This window comes from Phoca vitulina, unplaced genomic scaffold (genome assembly GCF_004348235.1).
Source record: "Phoca vitulina isolate PV1807 unplaced genomic scaffold, GSC_HSeal_1.0 scaffold11, whole genome shotgun sequence".
In the NCBI taxonomy this organism is placed as follows: Eukaryota; Metazoa; Chordata; class Mammalia; order Carnivora; family Phocidae; genus Phoca; species Phoca vitulina.
This window is the reverse complement of record NW_022589714.1, coordinates 7,429,750-7,442,638: the sequence shown is the minus strand read 5'-3', so window position 1 is coordinate 7,442,638 and position 12,889 is coordinate 7,429,750. Positions and strand designations below refer to the sequence as shown.

Here is a 12,889-nt window from a genome sequence, read left to right as displayed (position 1 = left end):
TTAGGATTGTTTGTTCCAGCACTTTGAAAAATGTCATTGGAATTTTGATCGGGATGGCATTTAAGGTATAGATTGCTCTGGGCAGCATAGACATTTTAACAATGTTTATTCTTCCGATCCATGAGCATGGAATATTTTTCCATCTTTTTGTGTCTTCTTCAATTTCTTTCATGAGTGTTTTGTAGTTCCTAGAGTATAGATCCTTTACCTCTTTGGTTAGGTTTATTCCGAGGTATCTTATGGTTTTTGGTGCTATTGTAAATGGAATCGTTTCTTTAATTTCTCTTTCAACAGTTGCGTTGTTAGTGTATAAGAAAGCAACTGATTTCTGTGCATTGATTTTGTATCCTGCCACATTACTGAATTGCTGGATGAGTTCTAGTAATTTGGGGGTGGAGTCTTTTGGGTTTTCCACAGAAAGTATCATGTCGTCTGCGAGAAGAGAGAGAGTTTGACTTCTTCTTTGCCAATTTGAATACCTTTTATTTCTTTTTGTTGTCTGATTGCTGTTGCTAGGACTTCTAGTACTATCTTGAACAACAGTGGTGAGAGTGGGCACCCTTGATGTGTTCCTGATCTTAAGGGAAAGGCTCTCAGCTTTTCCCCATTGAGGATGATATTCGCTGTGGGTTTTTCATAGATGGATTTTATGAGCTTGAGGAATGTTCCCTTTATCCCTATACTCTGGAGAGTTTTAATCAGGAAAGGATGTTGTATTTTGTCCAATGCTTTTTCTGCATCAATTGAGAGGACCATAGGGTTCTTCTCCCTCCTCTTATTAATGTGTTCTATCACATTGATTGATTTGCGAATGTTGAACCACCCTTGTATCCCGGGGATAAATCCCACTTGGTCGTGGTGGATGATCCTTTTAATGTATTGTTGGATGCTATTAGCTAGGATTTTGTTGAGGATTTTGGAATCCATATTCATCAAGGATATTGGTCTGAAATTCTCCTTTTTGATGGGGTCTTTGCTTGGTTTGGGGATTAAGGTACTGCTGGCTTCATAGAATGAGTCTGGAAGCTTTCCTTCTGTTTCTGTTTTTTGAAACAGCTTCAGGAGAATAGGTATTATTTCTTCTTTGAATGTTTGGTAGAATTCCCTAGGGAATCCATCAGACCCTGGACTCTTGTTTTTTGGGAGGCTTTTGATCAATGCTTCAATCTCGTTACTGGTTATTGGCCTCTTCAGGTTGTCAATTTCTTCCTGTTTCAGTCTTGGCAGCTTATAGGTTTCCAGGAAGGCTCCATTTCATCCAGATTGCTCAGTTTATTGGCTTATAGTTGTTGATAATAATTTCTAATAATTGTTTCTATTTCCTTGGTGTTAGTCGTGATCTCTCCCCTTTCATTCATAATTTTAGTAATTTGGGTCCTTTCTCTCTTCTTTTGGATAAGTCTGGCCAGTGGTTTATCAATCTTATTAATTCTTTCAAAGAACCAACTTCTAGTTTCATTGATCTGATCTACTGTGTTTCTGGTTTCTAATTCATTGATTTCTGCTCTAATTTTAATTATTTCTCTTCTAATGGGTGGCTTAGGCATCGTTTGTTGCTTTTTCTCTAGTTCTTATGGTGTAGAGTTAGTTGGTGAATTCGGGATTTTTCTATTTTTTTGAGTGAGGCTTGGATGGCTATGTATTTCCCCCTTAGGACCGCCTTTGCAGTATCCCATAGGTTTTGGACCGATGGGTTTTCATTCTCATTGATTTCCATGAATTGTTTAAGTTCTTCTTTGATTTCTTGGTTGACCCAAACATTCTTGAGCAGAGTGGTCTTTAGCTTCCAAGTGTTTGAATTTCTGCCAAATTTTTTCTTGTGATTGAGTTCCAGTTTTAGAGCACTGTGGTCTGAGAATATGCAGGGAATAATCTCAATCTTTTGGTATCGGTTGAGACCTGATTTGTGACCCAGTGTATGGTCTATTCTGGAGAAAGTTCCATGTGTGCTCGAGAAGAATGAGTATTCTGTTGTTTTAGGGTGGAATGTTCTGTAAATACCTATGAGATCCATCTGGTCCAATGTATCATTCAAAGCTCTTGTTTCCTTGTTGATTTTCTGCTTAGATGATCTGTCCATTGCTGAGAGTGGAGTATTGAGGTCTCCTACAATTAACGTATTCTTATCAATATGACTCTTTATTTTGGTTAACAGTTGGCTTATGTAGATGGCTGCTCCCATGTTGGGGGCATAGATATTTACAATTGTTAGATCTTCTTGTTGGATAGACCCTTTAAGAATGATATAGTGTCCTTCTGTGTCTCTTATTACAGATTTTAGTTTAAAATCTAATTTGTCTGATGTAAGAATTGCTACCCCAGCTTTCTTTTGAGGTCTGCTGGCATGGAAGATAGAGCTCCATCCCTTCACTTTCAGTCTGGATGTATCTTTAGGTTCAAAATGAGTCTCTTGTAGACAGCATATGGATGGGTCCTGTCTTTTTATCCAATTTGCAACCCTGTGCCGTTTTATGGGAGCGTTTAGGCCATTCACGTTGAGAGTGATTATTGAAAGATATGAATTAATTGTCATCATGTTGCTTGTGAAGACGTTGTTTTTATAGATTGTCCCTGTAAATTTCTGTTGTAGATCACTCTTGGGGTCTTTCTCCTTTTATAGAACCCCCCTTAATATTTCTTCCAGGGCCGGCTAGTGGTCACATATTCTTTCAACTTCTGCCGGTCGTGGAAGCTCGGCATCTCTCCATCCATTCTAAATGAAAGCCTTGCCGGATAAAGTATTCTTGGCTGCATGTTCTTCTCATTTAGTACCCTGAATATGTCTTGCCAGGCCTTTCTGGCTTGCCAGGTCTCTGTGGATAGGTCTGACGTTATTCTGATGTTCCTCCCTCTGTACGTAAGGAATCTCTTCCCCCTAACTGCCCTTAAGATGGTTTCCTTGGTTCTAAGATTTGCAAGTTTTACTATTACATGCCGGGGTGTTGGCCTGTTTTCCTTGATCTTAGGAGGGGTCCTCTCTGCCTCTAGGACTCGAATGTTTGTTTCATTCCCCAGATTAGGGAAGTTCTCAGCTACGATTTGCTCAAATACATCTTCTAGCCCTCTCTCTCTCTCCACTCCCTCCGGGATTCCAATGATTCTGACATTGGAACGCCTCATGGTGTCACTTATTTCTCTGATTCTATTTTCATGGATTCTGAGTTGTTTTTCCCTGGCCTCCTCTTTTCCCTTTTTATCTATTATACTGTCTTCCAGATCGCTTATTCTCTCTTCTGTCTCAGTTACCCTAGCTGTTAGATTATCTAGATTGGATTGGATCTCATTGATAGCATTTTTAAGTTCTGCCAATTCCCCTTTTATTTCTGCCCTTAGAGACTCTATGTTGCCATTAATTGATTTCTCCATTCTAGCCATTGTCTTCACAACTGCTAGCCTGAATTCCATCTCCGACATCTTGGTTATATCTGCATCCATTTGTAAATCTGCAGCATAAGTCATAATCTCTGAGTCTTTTCTGTTTTGGGGGCTCCTCCTCCTAGTCATTCTGTTGATGGGTGTTTGAGGGAATGTATAGAGTCCAAATTATTGACCAGAACCCAAGCAAGATGCACCTGTTTTCTTGGGACCTTAGGGTTGCTGGCCTCTTGTTTTCCCAGCCTGTCTTCTGCGGGAGGGGCCTGCCGCGCTGTTACTCAGGCAACCCTGTTTGGGTGGAGTTGCCCTGCGCCCCTGTGACGGGGGATGGGCTCAGTGGGAGGGAATCAGTCTTTGGGGCTTTTGTTCTCTGGCGCCTTTCCCTGGGGACTTTCCGCGTATGTTCCGCGAGTCAGAGCAGAAGAGACCGTTTCCAACCCTCTGCCTCAGAGCAGAGAGACCTCAGTCTGTTCTTCAGTGAGCTCTCTAGGCCACACCGCCACCATTTCTGTCCGTGCTGCTATAAACTGCAGCGTCCTGGGTTGTGCGCCCCTCCGCAGCGCTCCCAGTGCTCCAGGTCGGGGCACGTCTCTGCCCTTTGTGCTTCTAAAACCACCAGCTGGTCCCAGTTCGCGCGCACGACTCCGCCGCTTGGGGTCCTGTCCTGGGGACTGCAGTTCACGAGTGCGCGACTCCGCCGCACTCGGGGTTTCCACCCCTGAGGTTGCAGTTCACCAGCGGGACCCCGGCGCACCGGGTTTCCGTCTCGGAGGCTGCAGTGCGTGTGCGCGCGACTGTCGCTCCGGGTTTCTGTCCCGGCGGCTGCGGTTCGTGTGCACGCGACCCCGCCGGTCTGGCCCTCCACCCCGGGGGCTGCCCTAAAGTCCTTTCCCAACGCTACTGGTCTGCGAGTCTGTGCCCGTCCGCAGCGCGCGAGGCTGTCACTCACCGGCGGTGCAGGATTCCCACGTCCAGGCACCCTCCCGCTGCCGTTTATCCTCCAGTATCTGCCCGCAGAATCACGGCTCTCTGCTTTGTACCTCAAAACCAACCGCCTGCGATACTCTGTTTGTAGAGATCCAGATCTTCTTACATCTCAGGCTGGTTTCATGGGTGCTCAGAGTGGTCTGGTAGATATCCAGCTCAATTCCGGGGACCCAGTTTAAATAGGGTCCCCTACTCCTCCGCCATCTTTCCCCCCCTATACTAGCTGTCTTATTTCAAGGATATCAACCTCCCTGGCTGTCACAATCCCATGGGTTATCACGTTAATGACATCAGGCTGATTGTACCCAGTGGGCAAGAATTTCCGTTATGCTATGTGCCTTCGTAAGTCACATGTATGTCACAGGGTGGACAGAGAATTTATGAAAGCTCAGAGACCTGCTACATCAACAAAGTCTTCGGGTCCAAAGGTCCCCTCCATGTGAAAGACAAATTGCTTCACCTCGTAACCCCTATTAACTAAAACGTAGGCAGAAGTTTGCTGAGCTTTTTTAGTTTTAGAGGTAACATATACAACACGTATGTGTTCTGCTCTAAAAAGAGTATCAGGTGTGGTGTCAGAAAGAAGTAGGATCCAGATCAGGGGAAGCCTCTGCAACTGCTCCAAACCAGAACCACACGGGCCTTTGTTCCCACAGACCTAAAAGTATTCAAAGTGCCTGCAGTAGATCCAAATGCTGCAGAATGCATCTGGCACACTCCGCTAGGAAAACACAGTGGAAGCCTCTAGTGTTTTGGAGCAGAGCCATGTCTTCTTCAGACAGTAACTAATCTCCTTTGGAAAAACTGTTCTTGGCTTGCTTATAGAGACTAAGATTCTAACCACAGAATATCAAGTGATCATAAGACCTCAAGTTTTATCTAATATACATACCCATGAGTTGGACAAGTGCAAGAACACTCTATCATCAAATGAAAGTGGTATAAAAGCGGTCAGCCGCAAGACAATCCTGAACCCCCATGTGGGTTGTACAATCAAATGGCTCATATTCCCACTGCACCTACTCTTCTGTGCTGCATTTCTCCCTCCAATCATACCTATGGCCTCTGGGGAGCTCCCCATGACCAGTGGTCTGAGGAGAAAAAGAATTCAAGGTTGATTTAGAGATGGTTTCTCATGCCAGCACTAGTTATTATTATTATTTTTTTATTTTTTTAAAGACTTTATTTACTTATTTGAGAGAGAACAAGTGGGGGAGCAGAGGCAGAAGCAGATTCCCTGCGGAGCAGGGAGCCCAACACAGGACTTGATCCCAGGACCCTGGGATCATGACCTGAGCCGAAGGCAGTCGCTTAACCGATTGAGCCACCCAGGTACCCGGTGCCAGCACTAGTTATAAAAGTGGTTTGCTAAGTCATTATATCTCCACAAAGGGGTGACTCTGAGAGAAGAAAGAAATCTTTTACTGTAGGCCAAACTTCAAGCAGTATATCTATCCGATTTCCACTTTATGTCAAAGGAAAGATGGTGAGTTGGGGCAGCTGGGTGGCTCAGTCAGTTAAGCATCCGACTGTTGATTTCAGCTCAGGTCATGATCTCAGGGTTGTGGGATCAAGTCCCGCATCAGACTCTGGGCTCAGCGCAGAATCTGCTTGAGATTCTCTCTCTCTCTCTCCCTTTGCTCCTTCCCCATGCGTGCTCTCTCTTTCTCAAATAAATAAATGAATAAAATCTAAAAAAAAAAAAAAGAACTCTATCAAAATATGAGCAGTAACTAACTGCTGGCCTTGATGACCAGGGACTTGGAAAAAATAAAATTGGAAGACTGGTAACAAGAAGGTCTGGAGAAGAGGTGGTGGATGGACCTCTCAGGATGGATAAAGAGCATGAGACTATTTTCATTCCATACAAATGTAGACTAAAGAGCAATGATCAAGGGATAAAAGGACTCCATATGCTGATGAACATACTATTATATCAGAAATGGAAGTTATGAATAGGTCCAAGAACATAGTCTGATATATCTGTGTCATTGCTAAGTCCTCAGTCTGTCAATACCCAAGATCAACTCTGAGCTTCTACCACGGCATCATAATCCAGGGAGTATGGAGTCATCCACCAAGTGACAAGTGACAAGTTAAGGATTAATTCCTTTTACCAGGGAAAAGAGCAGCGATCTCTCTATTCCAGAATAGTTGGTTTATCTTGGATACAGATTTATCACCTTTGTTCATATTGCTTTGCCAGTACCACCATCTGGGGAATTACTCCCCTTCATGGTATCTCACACAATACTATTTTGCTGTACAAGAAGTGAGACAACTGACGCACCCCACAGGATTTGTCAGTCTTAGGATGAATCCCTTCAGTCCCGAAATAGTGGACCTTACATAATGATGGCCTACAGAAGACACTATTTTAAACCCACTCTAAGAAGATACCTTAAGAGTTAGAGATTCTAGTATATGCTCTGAACCATTGGTCAGTGTATGGTCCATTGTTCACCACAGCTAGAGTATATGGGTCCAGAAACCTAGGAGCTGGAGTGGCTCTTCTCTTATACTTAACGAGGTGGCAGTGGCTTCTTATTCCCTTTACATCTCTAGGAGTGGCATCAGAGGTAGCTGTTAGCACAGTGGAGCAGGACTTATTGGGACTTATTCTAAGAGGCAAAGCCTAGAACCTTCAGTCATTCCAGTATTTTGTAAGCACCAAAATCCCTGTATGGAAATCCCTTCCTGCTTAAAACATCTAGAGTGCTTTCTGTTTCTTGCACTTAACCTTGATTGACATAAGAATAGAGAAATGTGACCTGAATGAATCATTTTTTTTTTAGATTTTTATCTAATAATGCTATGGTATCCAAATCTTTGCATTCTGATGCATTCTTTATTCAAAGATACCATTCAGCAGTTCTACCTACCAAGTAAGTTAATAACGCCATCATTGTAGCAAGCAAAAAGTTTGATAAGATCTTTGAAAAGAAGCATAAATGCAGCATTTATGACACCATTTGTTAGCTCATTTGGATGCACCTAGAAAAAGATAAAAATTTAATATGTTAATTACATGTGATCAAATGACAATTTTTCTCAAAGCACATGAAAATGTCTCAAGTGATCACTAAGAAATTAATTCACATTCTACAAATCTTCTTACACGTCAGAATATTTTATTTTCATGAATCAGATATGTTTATCTGAACTTTTCATTTTGAAATAACCATAAATCCACATGCAGCTGTAAAAAAATACAGAGATTCTATGTACCATTTACCCAGTTTCTCCCAATGGTAACATCTTACAAAACTACTGTACAATATCACAACCAGGATATTGAGATTGCTGCAATCCACAGGTTTTATTCAGATTTCCCCAGTTTCACTTATACTCCTTGGGTGGGGGAGCTTTTCTATATAATCTTATCACATGTGTAGGCCAGTGTATTTACCACCACACTCAAGATACGGGTATGGTTTTAAGAGACATGTCATGTTGGTATTTCCAGGAGGAAGGACCATGACCAGACAAAAACAATTCTCTTTGGTGGATGGTGTCATTTAAGCAGTCTATATAAAATGGCTTCTAAAAGCAGGCTAAGGTATTTAACTAGTTACTGAGGCTAAAGATACATCTTGCAGCTACTTCATCCTGTCAAACACCACAGGAGATCATCACCCTGCTCTGAACACAGGGTTCCAAGAATGCACTATTCGTATTTTTCCATGACTTAAGTAAACACCTGGGAAACTGCTCAGACAATCTGGATAACCACAGTCAACTCTACCATGCTAAGAGCCTACATGAAGTGTTCGTCTAGCTCATCAAAATGAAGGAGATCTCAATCTGCTTCCTGAGTAGATTTCCAGCTTTACCTATAGCCCACCTTCAAACAGAAGACAATACTAATTGTGTCGCACACATTTTCTAGGGAGATACATACATCAAATTCAAGCAGTGCATCAATCTGTCCCTGCAGAATTGGCATACTCTTCAGTAGCTTTTCAGGAGCCATTGTCCTCATTACACCGTCGGCCCTATAATTGTTTTTAAAAAAGAAAAAGATGCAACTTCCTTGTATGTGGAAAATTCAAGACCACGTGCATTCTTCCAAACTGCACCCCCTCCATGTCCTTATTAATCCTGTGGGATGACTTTGAGATATTAAAAGGCTGTAGTTGATTCCCCTCTCTACACCACTTCCTCTCCCCCATTCTTGTTCTTCAAGCACACGGGCAGTGCTTTCTTTCTCTTTGCACTGCCCTCAGGAAGAAAGCAGTGTGTCTGTATAAAAGAGATCAGCTGAATTACTAGATGGACTTTTCCAAATCTATAACAGAGGTGTAGGTTTTGTGAATGCCAGTTTGTTTTTAAGAAAGAGAGAGAACACATGTCTTAGAAGTCTTCAAAACCTGTAGGACTGGGAGAACAGAGTGTATACTATTAACTATCAAGGGAAGAAAAATGCAAGCTGATATGTACAGTTTGGCCAAAAGGAGACAGAGTTTAACTAGCTGCTGAGGACACAACTGGAGGTTCATGCCAGAGGGTGCGTGAGACAGGGCACTGAACCCCATGACCACCCAGAGGACTCTTATGGAGCCCCTGCATCCAGTGATGGCCCAGCTGTGGCAGTATTAAAGTAGTTGAGAAAAATACCCAGCTTATGTCAATGGGCTAAAAATGGCAACTTTCAGGATCTCTCCTACTTCAAGGGTAGGGAAAGCATCCCAAAGTATCCCTATGTGCACATACAGGGTGCAGAAGTTTCTAAGAAGGCTATGGACCTACTGCAGAAAGGCCACAATGCAGCCAGACACATCAGCTACGGCTGTCCAGGGCCATGTAAGAAGTTGGAGGAAGACACATGAACTAGAACCATCTATACTGAGAAGGGGGTAAAGTAAAAACCTTGATTTTATAGAATGTTCACCCACAAGAAACTAATTTATTTTGAACAGACAAGTTTAAATTGTTCAGCACCATGATTAAAACATAGTTGAAAGCTAAGGCTGGGTCACTATTAGAAAAACTGAGTGTTGTCTTTTTGTGTGAATTCTTGAGACTAAAATATTAAACCTTCTACAATACCTTGCCATTATTTCAAGTCAAGAACAGGTACAAGATTTGCACAAATTTATGACTGAACACTTCTGATTAAATTCAACATCTATCTAGAGGGAAATAAATAATAATTATGAATTAAAATATAAGTGTTTCTGTTTCAGTGAGGTTTTCTTAATCAACGATTAGTATTAATAATCAGTTCAATTATGGTGTGCGTGTGTGTGTGTGATACCAGGACATTATTACCTCCCAAGAACAGATCTCCACCATATACACAGTTCAGTTTTACTTCAATCAAAACACACTGAAGTAACTATTGTAAACTAGAGCCACTGTTCTTTGAACTCTGAATGTACTTTAAATTCGCTCCATTTAAAATTATTTAAAGGAATATACGTGCTTAAGAATTTTAATTGAAATTAACAAATAAAATGTTATACCATGTCAATTCTGAGCAGCGAATCAGATTTTTTGCATGAAAATATAAATAAAGTAATGTATATTACAACTTCCAGGCTAACTTCTATAATACTATCAAGTCTCTTTTTTCAGGTGATTGTAAACTGGGCCTTCATGACCAAAATTATTTGGCATTTAAGCTAATAGTTAAGGTAAGTCAAGTAAGCCTCAAAGACTTACTCTGCTCAAATAAATATGAGAAAGAAAAAAACATACCCTTTCTTCACTCTGGCAAAATCAAATGCCATCTGTCTGTAAGAGAAAGCCTTTTCATTCAAATATCTACTATAGCGCCTTATGAAGGTAGACATATCATAACCTGGGGGGAGGGGCAGAAGAAGTAAAACTAATTAATAAAATACCTTCCCTTGTGCTTTGCTTAGTACCATTTTTTTTTTAAACTCTCCAAATGTAAATAATGCTAGAATGAGGTCAATAAAGGCACCAGAAAGGCCTCATTTAAAATCCTACTACAAGCAAAAATACTGTAGGCATGAGACATTCTAAGACATTTCAATTTTGTTATGCTACCATCCTTGTATGGAATGTCTTTTCTGATTTTTCCTTGCGTTTTTGTTCACCGTTTCAAGTAACAGGCTGTTTCAGGCTTAACACATGCAGCTATCTGAGAACTATCCACTTGCTTGGTGTGCTTGCCTTATACATAATAGGCAACCAATAAGTATGATGAATGAACATATGACTACAGTTTAAATTCTACTAATTTACAAAGAATGTTTAAGACTGTAATCTTTTTCTTTAAATTAGGAAAGTACTGCCTTTTGTACTTTCATAAACAAACAACTGTGGGTCTAGAATACCGACTGTTAAGGTAAATACTGAAAAGGACAAAAAGTAAAATTAATATGTAATTTATATGCTGAGTTCTCTAACAATTAAATATTTTAAAGCTCTACAAAGTAATTAAATAATTACTTTTACATTTTTTCTTAAATACCCAACAGAACTACCAGCTATACTAATTATAAATTATGAACCTCACTTCAAAAACAAAAACAAAAACAAAAACAAAACCCTGCATCAAAAGCATTATCCAAAAAATTAGAAAACATAACTATTCTCACCATGGGATCCACTTTTGTCCAAAAAATTGCTGAGATTGAACAGTGTATTTCTAGAGGCCAAGTACTGGATAAATCTCTGAAAAACAAAAACTAGACTCATAACCAATATTCCCAAATCGTACCTTTAAACAATTTCTGATACTAAAGGATATTGCAAATTCTCATTGTTTTTTTTTTTTTTTACTCAGTTATAAAGTTTCTTAGTCTGCTAACTTTTTCTGAGGAGGAAAAAAGACTGAAAAGTACTCACTGAAATAGAATTAAATTTTATGATCTTTCATTTTTCATATAACAGAAACACTGCAGTTTAATGCGAGTCAGTAGGCATCCCATATAAAATGGGTAATTTTTATTTTATTAATGTTTTCCAAAATTAAATATTTTTGTAAAAGCAATTTTCACTTAAAGTGCAAAAGACTGTTCCTAATGGGAAAAATAATTTTATTGTTCCTTTCTCCTAACATTTTTGCCCACTAATATATTTATATGGTGTATACCTTTTAGGTCCCAGTAATATTTAATATTTCAATGTCCCCAAGAGAATGTCTAACTTAACATTTTTTTTTAAATAGCTAAGTAGACGATTAAAATTGTACTCTTGGTGATTTTGAGCCATATATTTCCTCTTCTTTTTCTCCTAATTGGTGAAAAGTAGAAGAGCCCTCCATAAATGCCTCCTCCCCCCACCAAACAAAGAAAAGTTAAGTTCACTTCATTTACCTCATTTCCATGCACCATGAGATGATGTGTTGTGACTAAAGCTTTAAATACAACCACCCAGCTACTGTTTGTTGCCCTCTCAAAGAGTGTGTCGGCCATCTGAGGAATATTAACATTGGTCTCATTGGTAGCCTGAATCAAATCTATGAAAGTAGAAGAAATCCAACAATAATATTAATCATTACATATGAAACTTCATTTCAAATGTTAAACAATTTAAACCTGTTTACTAAAACAGGAGTCCCCAAAATGCTTTGACAATAGCTAACAACCACATTAAAAAAAATTAAGCTATAATATTTTTACACATGCACATATAAATACATGATTTACCCAATGCATTTTATTTTTTCTTGAGTTTATTTTTTTCCATTGAATTCTCTTCTGTGTCCTCTCTAATTTTATCTGTTTTCTGGTACCAATGTCATTCTTTCAAATTACAAACTCCAGGAAAGCTAAGCCTCATGTTAATTCTTTTCTAGTACAATGTCTCAAACATGTAGACACTTATTCTATACACCATTTAAAGGCAATAACATAAATGTATTTCTTTGAAACATTAAGCAGCTAAATGCATACTTCACTTAGATTTTAAGTTTGATGGGTGCTAATAAATATACCTGCCACCTAAGTGGCAGAATGAGAGCAAACAGTTAAAAAAAAAAAAAATCCATTACACTTACCTAAGTTTCCAAATACCGTGCATGCATTAAATTACGATTATGTGACCTGAGTTTATAAGAGTAAATCTTTAAAATGCATTCACTGTCCACATTTACATATTATCTGTACGATTCCAGCTGTACCTCAGGGGAAAACATTTTTTTATATAGTGGCCAAGGTGGGCTGCCCAGCATTTAGAAAAAGTGGCGAGTGTTGTCAAAAAGTTATCTGAGGCAATCGAAGATCAATGTATTAAGGAACAGAAGCTAAGTCACACTGGGGCAGACTTCAGAGCAGTACAGTTGACCCTTGAACCACATGGGTTTGAGCTAAAGGGTCCACTTTCACACAGATTTTATTTTTTTACAGTCCAGTACCATAAATGTATTTTCTCTTGCTTTTGATTTTCTTAATAACTTTCTTTTCTCAATTTATTTTAAGGAATACAGTATATAACACATGTAACATAAAAAAAAATACGTGTTAATTATTTATGTTACCAGTAAGGATTTTGGAGGAGTCAAAAGTTATGCTCAGATTTTTGATTGTGCGGGTGGTTGACACCACTAACCCCC

At 39.7% G+C, this 12,889-nt stretch overlaps 1 protein-coding gene across 7 annotated transcripts in view; it reads right to left on the bottom strand.

Annotated features, from left to right (window-relative positions):
* The window catches only part of SNAP91 (synaptosome associated protein 91), a 144,851-nt gene that overhangs the window by 82,472 nt on the left and 49,490 nt on the right, over nucleotides 1-12,889 (bottom strand). For all 7 annotated transcript variants that reach the window (XM_032409348.1, XM_032409343.1, XM_032409349.1 and 4 more), the window contains exons 3-7: nucleotides 11,652-11,794; nucleotides 10,932-11,007; nucleotides 10,063-10,165; nucleotides 8,264-8,357; nucleotides 7,245-7,356 (exon numbers count right to left, since the gene is read on the bottom strand). In XM_032409348.1, coding sequence (XP_032265239.1) covers nucleotides 7,245-7,356; nucleotides 8,264-8,357; nucleotides 10,063-10,165; nucleotides 10,932-11,007; nucleotides 11,652-11,794 — 528 coding nt within the window. The remainder of the gene's footprint in view (nucleotides 1-7,244; nucleotides 7,357-8,263; nucleotides 8,358-10,062; nucleotides 10,166-10,931; nucleotides 11,008-11,651; nucleotides 11,795-12,889) is intronic.